The sequence below is a fragment of the Thalassophryne amazonica genome, chromosome 4 (assembly GCF_902500255.1).
Source record: "Thalassophryne amazonica chromosome 4, fThaAma1.1, whole genome shotgun sequence".
In the NCBI taxonomy this organism is placed as follows: domain Eukaryota; kingdom Metazoa; phylum Chordata; class Actinopteri; order Batrachoidiformes; family Batrachoididae; genus Thalassophryne; species Thalassophryne amazonica.
The window spans coordinates 68192389-68215147 of NC_047106.1; the positions used below are offsets into that span (position 1 = coordinate 68192389).

At 42.6% G+C, this 22759-nt stretch overlaps 1 protein-coding gene and 1 pseudogene across 1 annotated transcript in view; both read left to right on the forward strand.

The window, feature by feature from the left end:
• The window catches only part of vaspb (vasodilator stimulated phosphoprotein b), a 110462-nt gene extending 102598 nt beyond the window's left edge, over window positions 1–7864 (forward strand). Inside the window, exons 6-11 of the mRNA XM_034168773.1 lie at window positions 289–316; window positions 417–456; window positions 761–817; window positions 3324–3393; window positions 3502–3559; window positions 6135–7864. Of these exons, the coding sequence (XP_034024664.1) occupies window positions 289–316; window positions 417–456; window positions 761–817; window positions 3324–3393; window positions 3502–3559; window positions 6135–6169 (288 nt within the window). The 3' untranslated portion in view covers window positions 6170–7864. The remainder of the gene's footprint in view (window positions 1–288; window positions 317–416; window positions 457–760; window positions 818–3323; window positions 3394–3501; window positions 3560–6134) is intronic.
• Window positions 7865–11164: 3300 nt separating this feature from the next.
• The window catches only part of LOC117508938, a 117082-nt pseudogene continuing 105487 nt past the window's right edge, over window positions 11165–22759 (forward strand).

Consider the following 22759-nt stretch of genomic DNA (forward strand, 5'->3'; position numbering starts at 1 on the left):
GTAAGGTCATTAATCCTCTAGTTGCTCCCTGTGTGTAGTGGAGTGCCTTGCATGGCAGCACCCTGACATCCGTGTGTGTGTGTGTGAGAGTGAATGTGAGCCATTATTGTAAAGCGTTCTGACCGTTTGCATCAGATGGAAAAGGTCTGTCTCTGTGTCTAGAAATCCATTTACAGAGCAAATGGATCTTATTTGTAGATTGACACTGTAGATCATGGGTGTATTTAAAAAGCAACCTGGCTGGATATGACTCAGTCTGAACAGGAGGTCTTGCGCTTTTCTTTATAGGATGATTCAGAGCCTCAAAGTCAAAGTGGTGAGAAAATTCTTATCTGTCGCATGCCACCAAATTCATTGTGATAGTCACAAAAAATGTAAATGTTAGCAGCCGCATTTTCATTCCTGTTTCTTTTTAGACACCATAAGAAGACCTTGGGAGAAAGCTTCTATGATCAGGTAATGTAGGGTTCCACCAGCTTTTAAAACTGACGGTTCAGCTTGTTTGGGGTTTCAACTCATTTTACGTGTGTGTGTGAAAGAGAGTGATATGGATGGTGCCTTTTGTTGTGATGAATGCTGCTGGTGTGTGTGTGTGTGTGTGTGTGTGTGTGTGTGTGTGTGTGTGTGTGTGTGTGTGTGTGTGTGTGTGTGTGTGTGTGTGTGTGTGTGTGTGTGTGTGTGTGTGTGTGTGTGTGTGTGTGTGTGTTGGGTAATGTTGCAGTTCCATTCTAAGTGGACAGTGTATGTGTCTCACTGGCAGGAATAACTCCATCCCCAAGAGTATGGACTCCACTTCCTCATTGTCCCAAAGTTCCAGGTATACAAGTTGCCCCGTTCACCCATGACCTTCATTTTCCTTCCTCTTCTTTTCACTTTAGGTTAGCACAGCGTCGTTGGAGCAAACTCAGGTGGCACTTCTTACAGTTGATGGCACCATCTAATGGACCAAAGGATGGCATGCACATAACAGGCTTTTGGGCCAACAGTTTGTAGTCAGAGATGAGATTTTTGTGGGCATCATTTTGCACCTGCTTTTGTTTGCTTGTTCTGTTAGAGTAATTACACCCCCATATGGATTTGATTCATATGTTTTTACGTCCGCCAAGCTTGAACCTTCGTGCGCATGCGTGAGTTTTTTCACGCCTGTCGGTTGCGTCATTCGCCTGTGGGCAGGCTTTGAGCGAGCACTGGTCCACCCCTCTTGTCGTTTTTTCATTGCGAGTAAATGGCGGAATGATTTGGGCTTTGTTCCATCAGAATTTTTTCAGAAACTGTTAGAGACAGACAGCTGGAAACCATTCGGAAAATTCACATGGCTTTCGGTGAAAATTTTATGGGCTTCACAGAGATTACGGAGTGTTACTACCGCTTTAAGGACGGCCCACAATTTGCCGGAAAATGGCTGATGTCCAGCTCTTGTGATAACCAGAGAAATTGCACACGACGGTCCCGGATCGACACAGCGATCCGTTTAGAAATGAAATGGTGGTTTCTGCCTGTCGATCGCGGCTCGGAGCGCGGCGCGCCGTGTGCCATTGTGGGCCGTCCTTAAAGCGGTAGTAACACTCCTTAATCTCTATGACGCCCATAAAATTTTCACCGAAAGCCATGTGAATTTTCCATATGGTTTCCAGCTACCTGTCTCTAACAGTTTCTGAAAAAATTCTGATGGAACAAAGCCCAAATCATTCCGCCATTTCCTCGCAATGAAAAAACGACGAGAGGGGTGGACCAGTGCTCACTCAAAGCCTGCCCACAGGCGAATGACGCAACCGACAGGCGTGAAAAAACTCACGTATGCGCACGAATACTTTTCTCACAGACCTCGTGTGTATATGTATATGTGTGTGTGTGTGTGTGTGTTATATATATATGTATATATATATATATATATATATATATATAATCAAGTCTGCTCTGCTTGAGGTTTCTTCCTGAGAGGGAGCTTTTCCTTACTGTTGCTCTGGGGGTTAGTAAGGTTAGACCTTACTTTATGAAGCGCCTTGAGGCAACTCTGTTGTGACTTGGTGCTATATAAATGAAAATAAAGTGAAATTGAAAATTGAAATGGGTAGCTGACATTTTTCAAGGGTGGTAATAAATTATGCAAAGTTTCTATAATGAGTTGGAGTGGCGTGGCTTTTATTTCCTGTTATTTATGTAAATTTTTAATGTTAATGTATTTGTAAATTGTTTAGGTTCTTGTTATCATATACACAGTTATTATTATCATTATTATTTTACTGTATTTTGTCATTTATTTTTAAATGGACCACAATGGAAATAAGTGTTTTCACTTTCTTGTGTCATCCATGTATTTTTAACACCTTCACAATTATGTACTTACGTTGAACTTACTAAAAAAAAAATCATGCACACTTTTAATATATAATGATTTACCGCCCCCTGCTAGAATGGCGTGTGAGTCCATAATGTAATTATCAACGTCCGTTGTTCAGTCTTGTTAGCTAATATCTGTAGTTTCTCCAAAAATATTAGTCCTAACAACTTTCTATTTTGGTGGCATTCATCCTAGACCGAAAATACATAAGCATACCAAACAGCAAATATCAGCTCTCCCCAGTTTGTGCATGATCGAAGTTATATATACAAACACATAGAGCTTTTTGTCTTTTCTCCATTTTGCCACAAGCAGGTGCTTTTATTTTTACAGACCCAGAAACAGATGGTGGCGAAAGGCATCAAACACACTACATGTCTTAGTCATGGTAACACTTAACTAAACTGACAAAACCAATGTAGTTTGTATGGAACTACAAAAACACACAAACAACACTAACAACACTGTTAAACTAACATGAACCTAGTCCTAGTCTGCCAAAACCTACAACCCCTGCATCAGAGCCAAGATAAGGTCTGTGGTACCTTAGAAAAGGAAAAAGACATAGCACCCCTACCAATCAGGTACAGGTTGCTGAGTTACAGTACTGGAGTGGAAAGGCACCTTTGATTGTCACTGTAGACATTGACAATGTAAAGAATATTTCTGTGCACATAGCATTTCTGAGCATTAGAGCTGGTGCTGTCCTTTTTGGTAATTGTTCTGACGATTTGTCACTTCAAGGTCAATAACTACTTGTAAAATGAAAAGTCATGGTGGTTATATGAGTTATATCCTTCACGTTGTCTCTGGCTGTGTGCGCGTTTATATTGTTTTTGTCTGTGGTGATATGGTGACTTGTCTCATTTACAGTGGCCCTGTCATCATAAATCCATGGAGCTTCATCATTGTTTGAGGGTGGGGAAACCCAGATGCCACCAGATTTCTGTATTTATTGGTTTGTTTTCCTGTTCTTATACAGGATGAAGCCTGCAGGCAGCAGTAATGATGCAGGTGGAACTGATGACTCAGATTTAGAGAAAATGAAACAGGTATATATTATAACGGAACAAATTCAGGGCCAAAAGAACTGAGCCAAAGTGATAGGTTACACTTCTGTGATGTCATGACCGACAACATTCTGGTTAATTCTGCTGCAGGAGATTCTCGAGGAGGTGCGGAAAGAGCTGCAAAAAGTCAAAGAGGAAATAATTGGAGGTGAGATTGTGCTGTCTGTAAGGGCCCCTTCACACATAGTGCGAAGTTTGGACAAAGTGTGCACTTAGTGCGCATGACACAGGAATTGTGTGCAAACCGTGTGAAATCGTCCCTGCCTCTAACGCCTCGTGATGTTTGTCCTTTGCGAGCGAAGATGACCATTTTTCTTCACATTCGTCACTAGGTAATATGTGTACGAAGATGGCTATCCAATCCGGTCTTCGCTCTGATTTTTCTGCTGCAATGTGGGCATGAAATGTCTGGCTGGGAAAGAGAGCTTGACCAGTCCTTCCAGTGTTGTCGCTTTTGCTGCAGTTTTTGGATGCGTTTTACTTCAGTCCGCTACGCCTGTTTTAACTGAGGTGCACCAAGCAGGGTGGTCTTGTGCAACTTCTTCCCAGGATTCAGGGGGGATGTTACAGCACTTCAGGGAGGCTTTGAGGGTTTCCCTATAGTGCTTTCGCTGTCCTCCCTTCCTTGAGCTCCCCATAGAATAGATGATTTGGGAGGCGGTTGTCTTCCATGCGGTGTACATGGCCGGCCCATCGAAGCGGGGAGCGCATGAGTGTGGCGCAAATGTTCTCCATCTGAGCTTGCTCGAGAACCTCTGTGTCTGGAACATTGCGGAGCAATGTTCGCAGGCACCTCATGTGGAAGGCGTTCAGCTGTCTGGCATGGTGACTGTAGACAGTTCACGTTTCGTTTCAATACCGATATCGCCATCCCGGAAGGCTTCATTGAGCATGGCAGAGAACATCATGCTGAACAAGGTAGGGCCAGCATGCAGCCCTGCTTTACGCCATTGGTCACGGGGAAGGGCTATGAGTACTCTCCATCGTCCTGGACTCTCACATACATGCCATAGTGGAACTGCTAGACCAGTGAGATGAACTTTTCGGGGCATCCATACTTGGCCATAATCATCCACAATCCCTCCCGGCAGACAGTGTCAAAGGCATTGGTAAAATCCACAAAGGTAATGTAGAGGGCAACATTCTGCTCCTGACACTTCTCTTGAAGTTGCCGCACAGCAAAGATCACAGTGCTGCGTCCACTCCTGAAGCCACACTGGCTCTCTGGTAGCAGGCATTGCTCGAGATGTGTGTTGAGCCGGTTCAGGAGGATTCTGGCGAACAGTTTTACAGCAATGGAAAGCAGCGAGATGCCACGGTGGTTGTCGCATACTTTCCTATTTCCTTTCCGCTTGTAGAGGTGGACAGTTGAGGCATCCTTGACTCAATTGTCAAGAATGCAAGAGGTGTCCAACGCTTCGTACACCTGTTGTTACAACTATTTGCGCACACCAGCGGCTGAAAGACAAAGTGTGCGCTGTGCGAACCCATCGCACCCTCTTGCGGCAGGTGTCGGCCAAATTACAGGTGACACACACTAACATCTATCTCCGCTCGCATGGCACTTAGAAAATGTGTGGCCAGTCGCACTCTTGGCATGATAACAGACTCCAGATGACTACTATCGTACTGATGGAGAAATTTGTCTAAGTACCACATGAGTGTGGCTTTGGTGTGTGCCCTGAGAACTGACAGGTGGTGTGGCTATGACAGAAGCAGCTGTGGTGATCTATTATTCTGGACATTCCAGCTGGACAAGACCTACTGTGTTTGGACAGACATGGACTACCAACTGTCCACTGTGAGGTGCGTGTGTCTGATTGCTGTATTTACGTGGACATAAATAAAAACATATATCGAGATGGTGACAAGTTGAAGCTAGCGAGCACACGCACAGAGTGGACATCGACAGCCTGCCAGGTTGAAACGGAACATCAGTAAGAATATGCAGCGGGCGATCTGACATCACGTCACCCACTTGAGCTCTGTTCCACATGATGCGGTGTCTGTGCTGGGGTGCGCCATCCACGACACGCGCGACTGACTGAACACACCGGAACAGTAGTTGTGGACATCAGAGCACACTGCTTCTCATTCATGTCATTTCATGACTGTATGTCTGGGAACATGGGTCATCAACAGAGAAACAGACAGATCATATTTGTGTTGCTCGCTTGATAAATGTGGTGTTTTTATATGGTGTGTGATTTAAAAAATTTTTGTAATACTTCCATGTCCTTCCTGATATGAGGCAGATTCCTGCAGCTTTCAAAGAACAGCCTGTAGCTCAGTTGTAAAGTCACTGACTGGTAATCACAGCTTTTGAAAGGTGTGAGTTCGTGTCCCGTGGGTGTTTTTTTTTTTTTTTTTAATGATTCCACATAAGTGGTGTGATGTGGTCCCACAGGTACCAGCTAGTTTTATTTTTTTATTTCTTCCACATAAGCGGTGCCATGTGCTGCACCTGGCACTGTTACTGCTTGAAAGACACAAAATTATTGAAGGTGCACAAACTCTCGCACCGGGTTCATGCAAGCCTGCCAATCAGCGCGATGTTTCGTGGTGCGCTGATTTTGAACTGTTTCACGCTGTTTCACCATAATCGACCAAACGTCGACCAAACTTCGCACTGTGTGTGAAGGGGCCCTAAACAAGACACGTGATTGAGTTTCTGCTTGTGTATAGTGGTACTCACTGACTGTTTCTCCTCTCCTCTGTCACAGCCTTGGTTCAGGAGCTGCAAAAGCAAAGCACATAGTTCTGCAAATTGTCAGATGTGACGGAGGGCTGAGATAGCTGGAGGACCTTAAGGCCCATTTTGACCATCCGTCAATTGCACCCTCCCGTGTAGCCCAGGGATATTTCATTTTCTCCAATGTACTTTCTCTTCTACACAGATACATTCATGCTTATGAGTAAAAATCATTCATATTCACTTCATAACTCCAGGGAACCTCTTTACACCACCATCTTGCAGTTTTTGACGGTCACTTCTGAATATTGTAGTTAGTGCTGTGTTAATTCATAATACAAACACCCCCTGCCTGCTGTGTCTGTACATCTAAGCCAGTTAAGAGCTTGTGCTGTAGCTCAGTTGCACTTCTTCATTATGTACTCTCATCATAGCATGTGTGCAGAAATCCTGCGAATTGTAACTTCTGCTATCAGACATGCCACTTACTGAGGAGCAGTATTCAGGGACATCATATTGTGTTACTGTAATAGAAACACGCTGGCATGCTGGGATGTGGAAAGAGTTCTTTAAATCTTTTTTAGGGGGCATGCATTTGTTCAACCTCCAAGTAATTCTGTAGCACAGTCGCCACACCTGTCAGAATTAATATAATTTTGTCTAATTCTCAAGACAGAGGTGGAAAAACAAATAATTGCTAAAGGATGACTACTACAGGGTGACTGACATACGTGTTGGGGTGACCACTGCCTCTCCATATGTGGATTTATAACTGTCAGCAGTGGTGAAGCACTAACAGCACAGCACAACCCTCCATCACTGCCAGTTAAAATAATTAATTTTGGGGAAGAAGAGGACATGAGTAAATTGAATCTGATGGGTGACCAGTGCTGTGAAAGAGGAGTGACTTGTAGTTTTATGACATGAGGAAGTATTCTCTTTGCATTGCACTTGCTCCAGAGGAAGTGTGTTGTGGTGCCACACTGCCCTGAAAGACTGTTCCCTCACACTCACAGTAAGCAATGATTTGTTGGCCAGTGCAGTGGTCCTGTACTGTACTTCGAATTAAGTTTTTTCCTTGTTCTAGCTGTGTTTTCTAGCCTTGAAATAGAAAAATGGCCATGAGGTCAATTAATTTGGCCATGACCAACTGCCTTGAGAATAAATATATATACATATATATATATATATATATATAGAAAAATATATTTGTTTTGAGGGAAAATTTCAGAAAAAAATTGTTTCTATTTTTAATTGAAATGTCTGGTGAATGGGGATTTATTTTTTGTGATATTTGGGGTTTTTCATTTTTCTTGTAGTCTAGACTTTTTACACTGAAATACAAAGAAAACAGCTTAGAGACACTGGATTAGAAATGCCTTTATAGTCGAATACAGCTGCTTCTTCAAATGCTTTTTTTAATTGCATCACACTGTAAAACTTTGTCAGTTGAGTGGAGGTTTTAGTGTTGAAACTCCCTGACTCTGAAGTCCTTATTTTAGTACCAAGTGCCAACAGGACCTGTGTTGGTTATAGTTTATTATCGTCCCACCAAAGAATCAGGTGTTCCTGATCCTGTGTTGACTCAAAACTTCATTAATATTTGTATTCCTGATTTATGAGTTTCTTTGCATAAAAGCCAAATGCACAAGTGTAACACTCTTAATATCTGCCTGCTCTGTGATGTAACATTTGGACCGCTGGAGTCTGAGTCCATTCAACAGAGTTCAAATCTCAGAGGATAATAAACTTGAAATCTTGTGGTATTTTGTTTAATACAGAACACACACCAAACATATTGTTCATAGGTGACAATTGTGCCTTTTTTAAAATGCTCAAGGGTGATTCTTAGACTATGGGCACTTTTATGTCCCTTGATCATATTTTATGAAAAAAAGAAAAAAGGGGAAATTTCACACTTTTATAGTTATCTTTACAATGAAAGTGTTTGAAGAAATTTGTCCTAGTAGTCTATGATGACTTTTTCACCTTTTTTCAGCATCATTATATGCAAGTATTGCCGTTTTGTGCTTGTCCCACACCCAGACTTATGATCTTCAATGATAAAATGAATAGTAAACAACATTTTTTCTAATGTTTTAAAATATCTCTGAATAAAATATCAGTAAAATAATCAAAACATAATTGGGGTATTCAATGTCATACAACTGTTGTGATTTTTTTAAACAAAATGTAGTTGTCCCACACTATTTCCGTAATTTCCACCACAACAATAATGTCCCTTTAAAAAGTTTGTATGAAAGATTGTGTGGGTAGTTTCTATGGAGATAAACAGTAACATCAGAGCACATGTATATAGCGCCAAATCACAACAAACAGTTGCCCCAAGGCACTTTATATTGTAAGGCAATGGTGTGGTGGAAATTACATTTACAAGGCCAATAGTGCCCGTAGTTAAAGAATCACCCATAAATTCCAGCAAAAAGGCCTTTGCTTGGCTTTATAAGAGATACAGGAGCCATGGAAGCAACAAGGAAACAGCTGAATGTGGAGACTGACCCACGGAGCCATCGTGGTTGGGGTCAGATTAACGGCCAACTTCACCTTCCAGGAAATGTTTTGAATAAATGTTTGTGATGACACACAGTCAGCTCCTGGACTTGGTGTCCATTTGACATGTTGTTAGTCAACCTAAAGGGACTAGGTTATGGTTAGGTTTGTGGTCAGGAGCTCTGGTAGTTTAAAAAGACGGTGTGTGGTGTTTGACCCACTGTGAAAGTGCAACAAAAAGCCATGTAGGAATAGATGGTATGTGTTACGTCTCATTCAGCAACATGTCTTGTTGAGACCATGCCTCACAAATTTCAGAATAATCTCATTTTCTCTAAAGGCTTGAAAATGGGGACGATTTACCCCACAATAAGTAAATAGTGTCCAACTATGCTTCTTGTCAACCTTGACTAGGATGACTAGCTGTCTGATTTGGTAACAGAAATATCCTTTTCTACAGCGGAAGGATGAGTTGGAGCACTGTAAACATTACTTTAAAAACAAAACATACATACTGTAAAACACCTGTATGAATTTTCACCAGATTTGGTGGGAATATTAATTGGGTTAGTGTCTCCAGCTGATTGAAACGGGTCAAGCAAAAAGTAATCCAAAAACATGTTCATAAGTTCTCTGCTACCAATGTAGCTAGAGTTTTGATCAAAAAATTATAATAATCAGTAAAACATTTGTGATTGACTGGTATAACTGGTTTCATGATAAAGCCACAAAGAAGTCAAAATATGAATTTGCCTAATGTGCAGAATATGCATCAGTCCTCTGATGCTAGAGTTGGCACCTGGTAGAAATGTTTTCTCTAAAGTGTTGTGCCAGTTTAGCTGATTTAAAAGACATGATATGGATATATCAGATTTTTTTTTTTTTGTACACGTGCCAACTGTGAAGTAGTATCGAAATTGGAGTCACACTGCACAAACATTAGACCTCAATGGCACATTGTGCCCTGTAATTTACAGGCCATTTGCTGAGAATTTACTGCTTATGCCCACTTTTAACAAAAGTAGAGTGAATCTGACAGTGTAGAACTATATATATAATGTATTGACATAGAAGTATATAGTTCTATTTTGTCAGTTCTAACATAAATGTATGTATCCTGATTTTACATATGCATGCCTAAACAGTTAATTGCCCTTAACGGGATTTGGTTCCATATCAGAAGGGTCTGTTCAGCGTAAATACTGGTTTCATGATTAACTGATCACTTTGGGAAACGTTTTATGAATATTTTGCCAAATAAACATTTTTGTTACAGCTGGTGCCTTGAGTATCAGACGGACCAACTTGTGTCTTTGTTGTCTAAATCAATCACTAATGGTGTTATGTTAAATTTTTTGAAAGGTGTTTACAAAGTATTCATTTTCAGACTGGCCCTTTTGAAATTGTGTTTTAGAGAGTATGAACCTTTAAGTAAATTTTGGACATTTCTTTTAAAAAGAATTATAATAGAGATGGGACTTCGTAATTCTGAAGGTAATTGAGATAAACTGGAAAATGGATACAGATTGGACATATAGCTCTTTTAATGCTGAAGTATCTACATATTTTGATACTAAGATTAAATGAAGTTTAAAATTTTAAATATAAACCGACTGCTTTTAAATTATTCTTATGTAAGAACTCTGGCTCAGTTCTCTTAATGTAGGACATATCACCAAAATTTCAAGTCTTTTTAAAAAGTGGACCTAGAACCACCTGACTCTCAACAAAGTTTAATACCACTGGCGTTGACCTGTGCTAGTTTGAGTTGAGATATCAGTTGTATATCAACTGAGTTATTAAATGGAATCTGCACCTCGCTCTTTCAAGATATTAAAGTTTGTAGCTAACAGTGCTAGTCATTGAGGTGAGGCCTCCTTTAAAATATATCAAATAAATTACCTGTTGCTTTAAAATGAGAAGTATAACGTCATGCTGTGATGCATGCTGGGATGCTTAGTCCAACTTTGCCAAATGTTGGTGAAGGTCACCATGTCACATGACATTAAGGCCCAAGCCCAATAATTTTGTCCAACCAAGGGCAAGGGTGAAGGAAGTATCTGATCTCTGGCTGCACCAACTTAGAACCAGCGTTTGTCCATGTACCACCAGTTACACAGCTTGAACGAATGACATTTTATCAGAAGTCACAAAGCCTAGATTTGTGGTATATAAATAATTTATTCCCCTCTCCACCACGAAGTTGCGACAGAAAAAGTTGCACTTTGGGCAGTTTCTTCATTCACAGCCAGAACAGCTGATAACACCTTTGACCACGTCTTGGTGGCTTCCCTCACCTCTCTGCACAGTTTTTTTTAGAACCCCCTGCTGCACAGATTTGCCACACTGTACCAAACTTTGCATTTGTTAATAATCTAAATGAAATACATTCAGTGCCTTGGAAATGTGCTTGTCCAAAGAAAACTGGCTCTACAAGTGATGTATATTAAAAAAAAATGGAGGGATGACTATATCATTTATAAATTCACACGTCACAATATGGGAAATTAAGAAAGCTCAAGTTAAACTAAATATTTAATAAGTTTCTTCGGGGTAAGTGTGCTACAGTTCCCTGGATGTTTCCGGATTGAAAAAGCCTTTGAACCGTTGCCGCCGCCATTGCGGATTTCGGACAGATCAGCGGATACAGTGCGGGAAGCACACACGCTACGTAGGGTATATAACACGATTTTTCAAGGTAGATTTCGTTATCATTATTAGTAAACGCCACATAATTCGTATTGTGTGTGTTTTTTCCCCTCCCCTTCCCGCTGGCTCCGACCTACAGCAGCAGTGAGGAGGTCGTAGCTAGCGCGGTGCTACTGCCCAGCTAGCTAGCTGTTCTGCTAGCCGAAGAAGCCCAGGAAAACACACAATGGCTCAGATACTACCGATTCGGTTCCAGGAGCACTTACAGGTATGGGGGTTAATTCAATTAATTACGTTACTGCACGGTTTTTTTTATCACTTGAAGAGTTGTTTGACAGCTTATAGGCAAGCGAGGTAACACTAGCCGGAACCAATGAATGACCTCCCCTCCCCCGTTTAGCTGTTCGCTACCTGCTAGCCATCCGGGTTTGCAGCTCTCCATTGCTGTGACGCTGATAATCAATTGTAAACAAAAATTAATTGGTTTGAATAACAATTCAGACTGGCCGCCATTGTTATGGTTTGTGTTGATGTGGATACGGCAACATGTAGGTTACCTCGGTTTTAAAGCTAGCACGAGCTAGTACGTCTTAAATTAGAAGTTATCATTAAGGGTGTTGGAATAAACACGTCTATCGGATCTAGCACTCGTGAACATACATTAAATCAGTTCATCGTCATCTTCTCACATGCAGAGTGATGTAGCTAAAAGTGTGCTGCTCTCTGACTGGATCTTCTGTCATCACGTCATTAACGGTGTGTCAGGAGGAAAGGCTTTTTTAAGACGAGCTTCGGCGGTGCCTGGGTTTCCGATATTTGCACTATTTCTCTTTGAGTTGTGTGAGGGGAAAGAAGTGGGCCATCAATTCTGTCAAAATTGACAATTTTTTATGTCTCATCTGGACCAGAGACGTTTCAAGGGACTCAGGGGACCCCAGACAATAAGGGTCTCCCACCTCACCATATCATTACACGCCCCTGTCTTTTAATTTTCTTTATATCGTCTTGGTATCTCTTTTTTCCTCATTTATTTATTTATTTTCAGTAGCTGGAGGAGAAGTGTACTTTATGATGTTTTGGAGGTTGCTACTCTGAAATTCCAAAGCAGTTGGAAGCAGGTTATATTATATGGGGCCTTCCAAACATGTCGCTGGGATCCCCTTGGCTGTCCATGGTTGATCATAGATTAAGGGGGTTCTCACAAAATTGTAGTTGCTGTGATCTGTGTAATCTAACATACTGTATTTTCGAGAGTATAAATCACCCCATCCCCTTACCTCTTCCTGAGAATTTGCTATGGTGCAACTTGTATATATATGTATATAAAGTCACATGCTCATTATTCATAATACAGGGATGAGATTGGCAAATTTGATTTTCAGAGGAAAATGAGCCAGGGGCCGCAGGCCCTGGTGGGTCCAGGGTGGAGCCCTGGCCAGGGGGTCCAAAGCCAAAGCATTTTTGCTGTTTTAAAACATGTAAATTGCACTAAAATTATATTAAAAACTACTATAAATGCCAGGTGTTCATATCTATAATTCAAACTGTAAACCCTTACTAAGACCATCTACTGTACATGTGTATTTTTGTGACCAAAATATTTTTTCATAACTACACTTACTTGATTTTCAGCATTCTCCACTTTTAGCATGGCACACTTGTCAACAAACATACATGTAAGGGTGGGAGAAAGGAAAGGACGGGAGAAACGCATACGTATATAACCTTTGCGCTGATTGGTCATAAGCTTTGTAATAACCAATGAAAAGGTGCGTAAGTAATAGCTTCGACTGCGCTTCGATACCGTCTCGGGAAAACTACAGAATATTGGAAGTTGAAAGACTACACAGTTACCTCCCTTACACTACATGCTCATTGTGCACCTACTTCATACTGGTCACTGATCAGTACAGCCTTACTTCCGCGTTCGGCTGACTGACGGACTGATCGACCTTGCTGCGTCGGCGATAACAAAAAAAGACCACTCAGTGTTCTGAATAGACGACAATTTTATTAAACAAAGGTACTCCTGGCATTAATTTTTTTTTGCATTCTTACCCCCCCCAAAAAAAAAAAATTTCTCAATGGATTTGGACGGAAATCCACGGATCTGCGGAAAAATCTCATCCCTGATAATAATTATAACAGGGCTTTCCCATGAATTAAAGCAGTAAACAAAATAAACTCCAATGAAAAGGCTAAGTGCTAATAATAAAAAGTACATTACAATAATGTACAAAAATCCCAAATTAAAGAGCTGATAATACAGAAAAAAGTGCCACTATTACTCCAGTGAGACTTCTATATGTTTTTTGTTTGTTTTTTCTTTTCATCTTTAAGAGGCTTTTTTTGTGACAGCCACACTTATTTTCTGGAAAATAAGGCAATCAACTGTACTTTGGGGCGGGAGGGGTCTTTCAGCTCAGGGCCTTAGCTGACTGTCTACGCTGATGCAGTACCTCTGATTTGGAATAGCTGCCTTTTCTCTTCACATGGACAAGAACATTGGGTTTAGACAGTGCTTATAGTGTAGACTTTCAGCTTTAATTCAGAAGCTTCATCAAAAATATTGCAATAACAATTAAGAAATAACATCTGAACGAGTCCTTTACTCCTTCCTTAATGTTCAACTTCATTTACAGTATATATAGTAAGCCCTTTTTACCTCTGTCTTCACTTTATGCCACATTTTGCTCCTAACTTCGTGTTACTTCTTCTTCTTCTTCTTTGTCTTTCGGCTGTTCCCATTAGGGGTCACCACAGCAGATCAATCGTTTCCATCTCACCCTGTCCTCTGTATCTTCCTCTGTCACACCAACCACCTGCATGTCCTCCCTCAGCACATCCATAAACCTCATCTTTGGCCTCCCTCTTCTCCTCCTGCCTGGTGGCTCCATCCTCAGCATCTTTCTCCCTATATACCCTGGGTCCTTCCTCTGCACATGTCCAAACCATCTCAATCTCACCTCTCTGACTTTGTCTCCAAACCGTCCCACCTGAGCTGTCCCTCTGATATGTTCATTCCTAATCTTGTCTATTCTTGTCACTCCCAGAGAGAATCTCAACATCTTCAGCTCTGCCACCTCCAGCTCCACATCCTGTCTTTTTGTTAGTGCCACCGTCTCTAAACTTCATCGTGTCACTGAGTAGTTAAATTCTTTTTATTCTTCCTTATACATACTCGTACATGTACTTCCTCATTCCACCACAAAGTCTCCTTGTCTTCCTTTCTCTACCCAGACATCACACCTGTACCTTTCTAGCTGCCTCACTTTCTACGTTTGCAATTGTTCTCCAGTTGTACAGCATCTCATGATCACCACCCACCACCATCTCATTTCCTCCCTGAATTTATTTTATTCATTGGTACAGATGGTTATTTTCACAGTTAATTGTTTATAAACTGTAAAAGGGGTAAAAATAAATAAATTTAAGGGACTACAGTGATGTGTTCAAATTATTTTTTACCAGTCCATACCCCCAAATATACACTCATCGGCCACTTTATTAGGTACGCCATTCCAGTGCCAGGTTGGACTCCCGTTTGCCTCCAGATGTGCCTTAATTCTTCATGGCATAGATTCAACAAGGTGTTAGTACAGTTCTCTGGGATGTTGGTCCACATTGACATGTTGGTATCATGCAGTTGCCCATTCAACCAGTCTGCCTATTCTTCTCTGACCTCTGACATCAGCAAAACATTTTCATCCACACAATTCACTCTGACCATTCTCTTTAAACCCTGGAGATGGTTGTGTGTGAAAATCCCAATAGATCAACAGGTTTCTGAAATACTCAGACCAGCCAGTCTGGCACCAGCAACCATGCCACATTCAAAGTTATTTAAATCCCCTTTCATCCCCATTCTCATGCTCAGTTTGAACTTCAGCAAGTTGTCTTCACTACAATGAGTTGCTACCATGTGATTGGCTGGTTAGCTACTTATGTTAAACAATTAAACAGGTGTACCTAATAAAGTGGCTGGTAAGTGTATTCAGCTGTGTGAAACTGCAACTCATCAAAATGTAGCATTTTTATGATATATATGGTGTTGCAAAGGATAAAATTATTTGAAACTATTCTTCGACCTAAGTTGCCATTTTTTCCTGTTACTAAACTGTTAATGTATTAGATGTTGTCAGAGAAGACCTGCTTCATGAAAGTTTTAGTGGGGCTCCAACTGTAAATCCAGTAATAAAGATTTTTACTAAACATGGTTTGAAAAGAGAATTGGTCATGTGATTGACATACTGGACCAGTCATGTATGTACCCTGTTGATCCCTAATGCTGCATTTACACATAACGACGACAAGTCACGAATGCCATGAAGTACACATTTTTGGTCGCTGATCACGAATGTGATGATTCGGGGCAGAGGCGTCAAGTCTCCTCAGGAACTGCTGCAACCTGTTACCATGCATTACGATTAATGGCACATGTTGCTGGAGAATTATCAGGAACCATTACGCACGGTCAAGAATAATGTTCCGCGTTGTTGCGCGCTGTTACGCGCAATAGCACGCAACAGCGCATCATTAAGTTCTGTCACGTTGTGAACGAGGTGAATTGTCTCCACACACACACCTATATTCATCCAACCGTTGCTAACAATTCAGATCGCTCCAGTGTTTCAGAAGAACTTTGTGACTGCATGCGTAGTTGGGCTCTGTGTCATGGAGTGGTGCAGGGAGGAGATGGACAGAGTCAGGTGTGTGGCTTCGTGCCGCTCTCGTCTCGTGCGTTTTCCCAAACATCAGGCGCATACAGCAGGTGGATCATCTGCAGGAGCGCGCTGAAGAGCACTGAAATGAGAATTTTAGTCGACTTGGTGTCAGCAATCAGACTGAATGCGGTGCAGCAGGATTTAATTGTGCGCGCACTTCTTCCTCTGCCGGACTGGAGGAGGTGCAGAGATGTCTGGCTGCACGTGAGTCTCCTCTCGCTCCTCTGGTTGCTCAGACTCGTTCTCCCCCTCATCGGTTACAACAGCAGGTGGAACACCTGCAGGAGCGTCCTGAGGAGCTTCAGCAGGAACTGTGGAACGACACTTCGCTGACTTCGCGTCACTGTTCCTCTTTAGCATACTGCATCAAACTGAACGCTGCGGAGCCGGGTTTAATTGTGTGCACGTGACAGAAAACTGATTCGTCGTGGCGTTCAGTGAAATGTGACGCCGCATTACAAGTCGTGTCAAAACTTGACAATTTCCGTGTCACTTCGTAATAACGCGTGACAGTCTGGGCTCCAAGAACCATCACAGGAACCACTACGAACGTTGTCACATTCTGTTAAGGATCAATATTCATCAAGACGGATCAATACGCTCAGTTTCGACCTCCACGACGTGAGACGAAATGAGGGTGGTGTGTGACATTCGTGGAAGATTTTTTGACAGGCAAAAACATGCTCCACGAATATCAACAATATCACGCACCAACACGCACTATTAAGAAACCTGTTCAGATGCGTTAAGTCACATTAAGAATGTCAGGAATGTGTCACGAATGACAGAAAAATGACATTTGTAACGCGTCTTGCTTATGTGTAAACGCACCATTAGGTTCATGTTTGAAAAGGTCCTTCTTATGGCCAGTATACACTGCAATTTTTGGCTGTCTTAGGCAAAAGAGTAGCATTGTGAAAGAAATGTGGCTTTATCTTTGCTTATGGTTCTAAAAACGGTGGACTCATGTCACACTTTGTGCCAGGTTCAAGGACAATTGTCAGAGTTTTGCAACCAAAAACAGCTTTGGAAATATATCAGATGTTTGAAATTCTACAACATGCGTCTAGAAATGCAGCCTGAAGTGATGCAGGCCTGCTTGTTTATTGCCCCAGCCCCTGGCAGAAAAGTACAGCAGAGAGAAAACTGACCCACCTTTCGTCAAAAAAGTGACAGCTGCCAATCAAAATCGGCCACGCCACTAAGCCCCGCCCCCTCTATGACGTCATAGCCAATCAGAATTGATGACGTCACTATGTCCCGCCCCTAAGCCCCTCCCCCTAGTCCCGCCTCCAAGCCCCGCCCCTTATGACGTCACAGGCAATCATACTCGATGACGTCATTATGCCCCGCCCCTAAGCCACGCCCCTAGTCCCGCCTCCGAGCCCCCGCCCCTTATGACGTCACATCCAATCAGAGTCGATGACGTCAGTATGTCCCGCCCCTAAGCCCCCGCCCCCGGCTCCTCCCCTAGTTCCGCCCCTGGCTCCTCCCCTAGCCCCACCCCCAAGCTCCTCCCCTAACCCCGGCCAAGCACCGCCTCCAAGCCATACCTCCCCTCCCACCCAGGGTCTAATATTTTAATGTCATTTTATTTCATGAATTAAAGAATGATTAAAAATACCTAGATCTTTTTAATGTATTAAAGAATTAACTAATTCTGAAATAATTAAACATAAATCACTGTCTATTATTTAATGCCCCTTTAATATCTTTAATTCTTAAATTATTACGTTTCCTTTTCTGTTTTTTAATTCGTAAATTAAAGAAGGGGAACAAATAGCCGTCTCTCTCGGCTGTAAGTCTTTGCAGCAAGACGGTCAAATACCCACGCATAGAGCCGCTCGCGGAAACATGACCCCACGGCTGTAAAACCTGTTGCAGACGCTGTGTCTGTGTGAGTGCGTGTGTGTGTGTGTGTGTGTGTGTGTGTGTGTGGGTGGGTGTGTGTGTGTGTGTGTGTGTGTGTGTGTGTGTGGCGGGACACCCGCTGAGCGGAGATGCTGCCCCGAGGTGATGAACCCGAAGAACAATAAACAATGCTCCTTATCACTCACGCCAGATGATGTTTTCTTTTAAGATATTAGCCGATCGATCATGAGGCGCGGGACACCCGCTGAGCGGAGATGCTGCCCCGAGCCCGAACAATAAACAATGCTCCTTATCACTTACGCCAAACGGTGTTTTTAGAGCAAAAGGTAAGGAATTACGCCCCGCGGACGAAGAAGGGTTTAAAAATCCCCTTTCGACGATAGAGTGACATACAGCATTCACCATGGCGAGACGAACTCCGATCCTCCGCTACATCTGCGAGACCCCGGTTAACATCACCATGACAACAGAAGGCTCGCTTGCCCCAAAAAAAGCGAGAATGTACGTCAGCCGTCTGAGCCAGCCGATACCGGAGGAAGATCTGACGTACAGCCTGGAGGGGCACGAACGTTTAACTTACACGTTCGACCCGTATTATGCCCAAGTAAGTTTCTTCACTCTGGCCGAGGGTGAGACTGCCACTCGAGGAACCCCACGGGTGGCGCTTACTTCCGCCGATTGGGGTGTCTTCTCCGCGGCGGCGGGCTCGATGATTCGCGACACGGTCAACCCTGAACCTCCAGGAGATCGGACGCCGGAAAAGAAGAAAACACGCTTCCAACTCACCTGGCTCAGCGCCCAGGGGCCTCGCTATAGGGTGATATTCCAGCGTGGACCTCCTGACACTGTCTCTGAGGGTGAAATTAAGTTGGAGCGGGTTAGTGCCAGCGGCCACGTCAGAAGCGTCACAGCTGCGGCTGAGAGCTGGCATGAGATGTTCAACACCTGCAACGACAGGATTACGGGCCTCTTTACAAGGTGCCTGGCCTGGAGGGACGTTATCGAAGTCCGAAAAAACTTGGCCCCTCTTTTTACTTAAAAAAAATAAATAAAAAATAAAATAAAAAAAATAAAAAAAACTCTGACGTAGCTCCTCCCCGCATGCACGGGGATTTCTATAAAAACCAGGGGACCACATCTCATTCAAGCATCGGACGACGAACCAGCATGAGCTCCTCAACCTCTCCCATTGCAGCGGCCGACGACATCGCTTGTGACTGCGCGCTCGACTGTGGAAGAGACCAGCCCTCTCTGAGCCAGGCTTCACGGACCCGCGGTGGGTACGAGAGCCCGTGGGGAGTTCAGCTCGAGGCGGTCTGGGGCGAGATCCATCCTTCTCACGCGCTTTCCAGCCCGGGAGGCGTGGGGTCTCTTCCCGCTGTCACGGAGGCCGCGAGTCCGCGGGAGGTACAAGACCTCGAGCCGGCTGAGAAATACGCCACATCTTTCGCATCTGACCGGCCTGACGGGTTCCTGTCAGAGGAATTCCTGAAAACGGTGAAAGTCGGCGTGGCACACTTACTTTTGCTGTGATCAAAAGTTACAGACAAAAACTCTGTTACGGGTGTGAGATCGATCACCCCAGCCAGCGCCAGCACGAGTGCCTGGACCCGTTAAATGAATATTTCTTTACCGGACATTTTGAGAGATTAATGGTGAGACTCTGGAGACCGACCTTCATCCCGGCTGTGGTAAAGCTCCTAGCCCAGCGCTTCCTCAACCCATCGGCTGCGAGGGTTCAGGGGGTGGTAGAAAACATCCTCACTGAGCTGAAATACACTGATAATTTTGAAGCAAAGATCAACGAACTGTACACATGTTTCGGTGAAGACGCAGATCTCGACCTGGAGGGGATGGTAGCCGTCTATAACCCAGACGACTGAAGAAAAACCTGCTTTTTTTTGTTTGTTTTTTTGTTTTTTTTTAAATATCATTATATTGTTTTACAGTCATGGGTAATTGTGTGATGATTCTCTTTCAAAGCTTGCGGGAAGTTTATATTATACGTGGACTCTCGTATAAGCTGGAGCGGGTAGTCATTCGCAGGCTGGAGATCCCAGACGCCCCGCCTTCATGCGTTATGGAGAGGGTCTTCGACGTTATCAGACGTCGCCCCGGGCCCGGAGTCTGGACAGATCATATCTACAGCGCGGCTCTCCATTCATCTGAAAAATCTCTGTACAACGTATTACTGAAAATCTCTGTTTTGACCACTGACGATTTTACACGGTGTAATACGATGCATCTGCTTACATTATACACTCTGTTTGTGGATGTGATAGCGTGCCGGGTGAAACAGATGGGGGTGTCCAGAGGGGAGATTGTTCCTACACTTTTACAGCTGAATACTGAAATAAACCGTAAATGCGGGGGAGATGTATTACTGAGAGTTTTCCAGTTTTGTACGTGAACGTATGCTTTTTTTTCCTTCACGTATGCTGTGTTTAATAAACATGAACAATTGCTTTTTTCTCTGTGTGTGACTTTAATGAATGTAATAAAGCACATATTCTAAACCTTATACGGCCTGTGTTCTTTCCTATAATATTGTTGAAAAAGGGTGAAATGTTTTTCATATTGCAAGACAGAGTCATACAAACGAGGTTTTGGTGGAAAAAAGGTGCTCGTATGAATTAATGAGGGGTTTTAACACGGTCTCATTAAAAGCTCGAGGCTGCTCTGTGAGCGCTCTCCGCGGTGCTGAATCAGAGTTCAATTTAACGTTTCCAAGAGCTCCTATTTAAAACGTATACTTTTTTCCTTCACGCATGTTGTGTTTAATAAACATGAACAATTGCTTTTTTCTCTGTGTGTGACTTTAATGAATGTAATAAAGCATATATTCTAAACCTTATACGGCCTGTGTTCTTTCCTATAATATTGTTGAAAAAGGGTGAAATGTTTTACAAATCAAATTTATATAGTGCCAAAACCACAACAAAACAGTTGCCTCAAGGCGCTTCATATTGCAAGACAGAGTCATACAAACGAGGTTTTGGTGGAAAAAAGGTGCTCGTATGAATTAATGAGGGGTTTTAACACGGTCTTATTAAAAGCTCGAGGCTGCTCTGTGAGCGCTCTCCGCGGTGCTGAATCAGAGTTCAATTTAAAACAAAAGACTAATATTTATGGTCGCTAAAACATATAAAAATGCAAAAGGACTATCCGGTTCATCATTCTGAAGAGATCCGTCTTAAAAGATGGGTGATGAGGGTTTAATGAAGGATGTATATTATAGTCCGGTAAATCCGGGGAGTTTTGGAGGGCCGGAGCGTTTACGCAGGGCTCTGCATGATCAACACAGCTCTAAAATTCGTATGAAGCATATCAGAGATTTCCTGTCGGGGGAAGATGCATACACATTACACAAACCTGCCAGGACGCATTTTCCAAGAAATAGAGTATTTGTCACAAACCCGCTTAACCAATTTCAGGCGGATTTATGCGACATGCAGGGGTTATCAGATTTTAACGACGGGTACAAGTACCTGCTGACTGTTATCGATATCTTCTCAAAAAAAGCGTATGCCAGACCTCTGAAGTCAAAGCAAGGGCGCGAAGTCTCACAGGCCTTTGCCTCACTCTTAAAGCAGAGCGGGGTGCCTCTGAAGATGCAGACTGATGCCGGGAAAGAGTTTTTTAACAAACCGTTCAAGGATTTAATGAAAAAACACCGGATTCTACATTTTGCCACCGCAAGTGATCTGAAAGCCTCGGTTGTCGAGAGGTTTAATCGCACGCTAAAGACGAGAATGTGGAGATATTTTACTGCTAAAAACACGAGAAGATTGCGATTTTAACATCCACACAGATGCTGAGAATGACAGCCTCAACACTGCATTTAATCTATTATTAGACTCTATTGGCTTTGCTCAAAAAGTAAATGAGTCCACCCACCACTTTAATCATATCTTAGATCTTGTTCTGACTTATGGTATGGAAATAGAAGACTTAACAGTATTCCCTGAAAACTCCCTTCTGTCTGATCATTTTTTAATAACATTTACATTTACTCTGATGGACTACCCAGCAGTAGGGAATAAGTTTCATTACACTAGAAGTCTTTCAGAAAGCGCTGTAACTAGGTTTAAGGATATGATTCCTTCTTTATGTTCTCTAATGCCATATAACAACACAGTGCAGAGTAGCTACCTAAACTCTGTAAGGGAGATAGAGTATCTCGTCAATAGTTTTACATCCTCATTGAAGACAGCTTTGGATGCTGTAGCTCCTCTGAAAAAGAGAGCTTTAAATCAGAAGTGTCTGACTCCATGGTATAACTCTCAAACTCGTAGCTTAAAGCAGATAACCCGTAAGTTGGAGAGGAAATGGCGTCTCACTAATTTAGAAGATCTTCACTTAGCCTGGAAAAAGAGTCTGTTGCTCTATAAAAAAGCCCTCCGTAAAGCTAGGACATCTTTCTACTCATCACTAATTGAAGAAAATAAGAACAACCCCAGGTTTCTTTTCAGCACTGTAGCCAGGCTGACAAAGAGTCAGAGCTCTATTGAGCTGAGTATTCCATTAACTTTAACTAGTAATGAGTTCATGACTTTCTTTGCTAACAAAATTTTAACTATTAGAGAAAAAATTACTCATAACCATCCCAAAGACGTATCGTTATCTTTGGCTGCTTTCAGTGATGCCGGTATTTGGTTAGACTCTTTCTCTCCGATTGTTCTGTCTGAGTTATTTTCATTAGTTACTTCATCCAAACCATCAACATGTTTATTAGACCCCATTCCTACCAGGCTGCTCAAGGAAGCCCTACCATTATTTAATGCTTCGATCTTAAATATGATCAATCTATCTTTGTTAGTTGGCTATGTACCACAGGCTTTTAAGGTGGCAGTAATTAAACCATTACTTAAAAAGCCATCACTTGACCCAGTTATCTTAG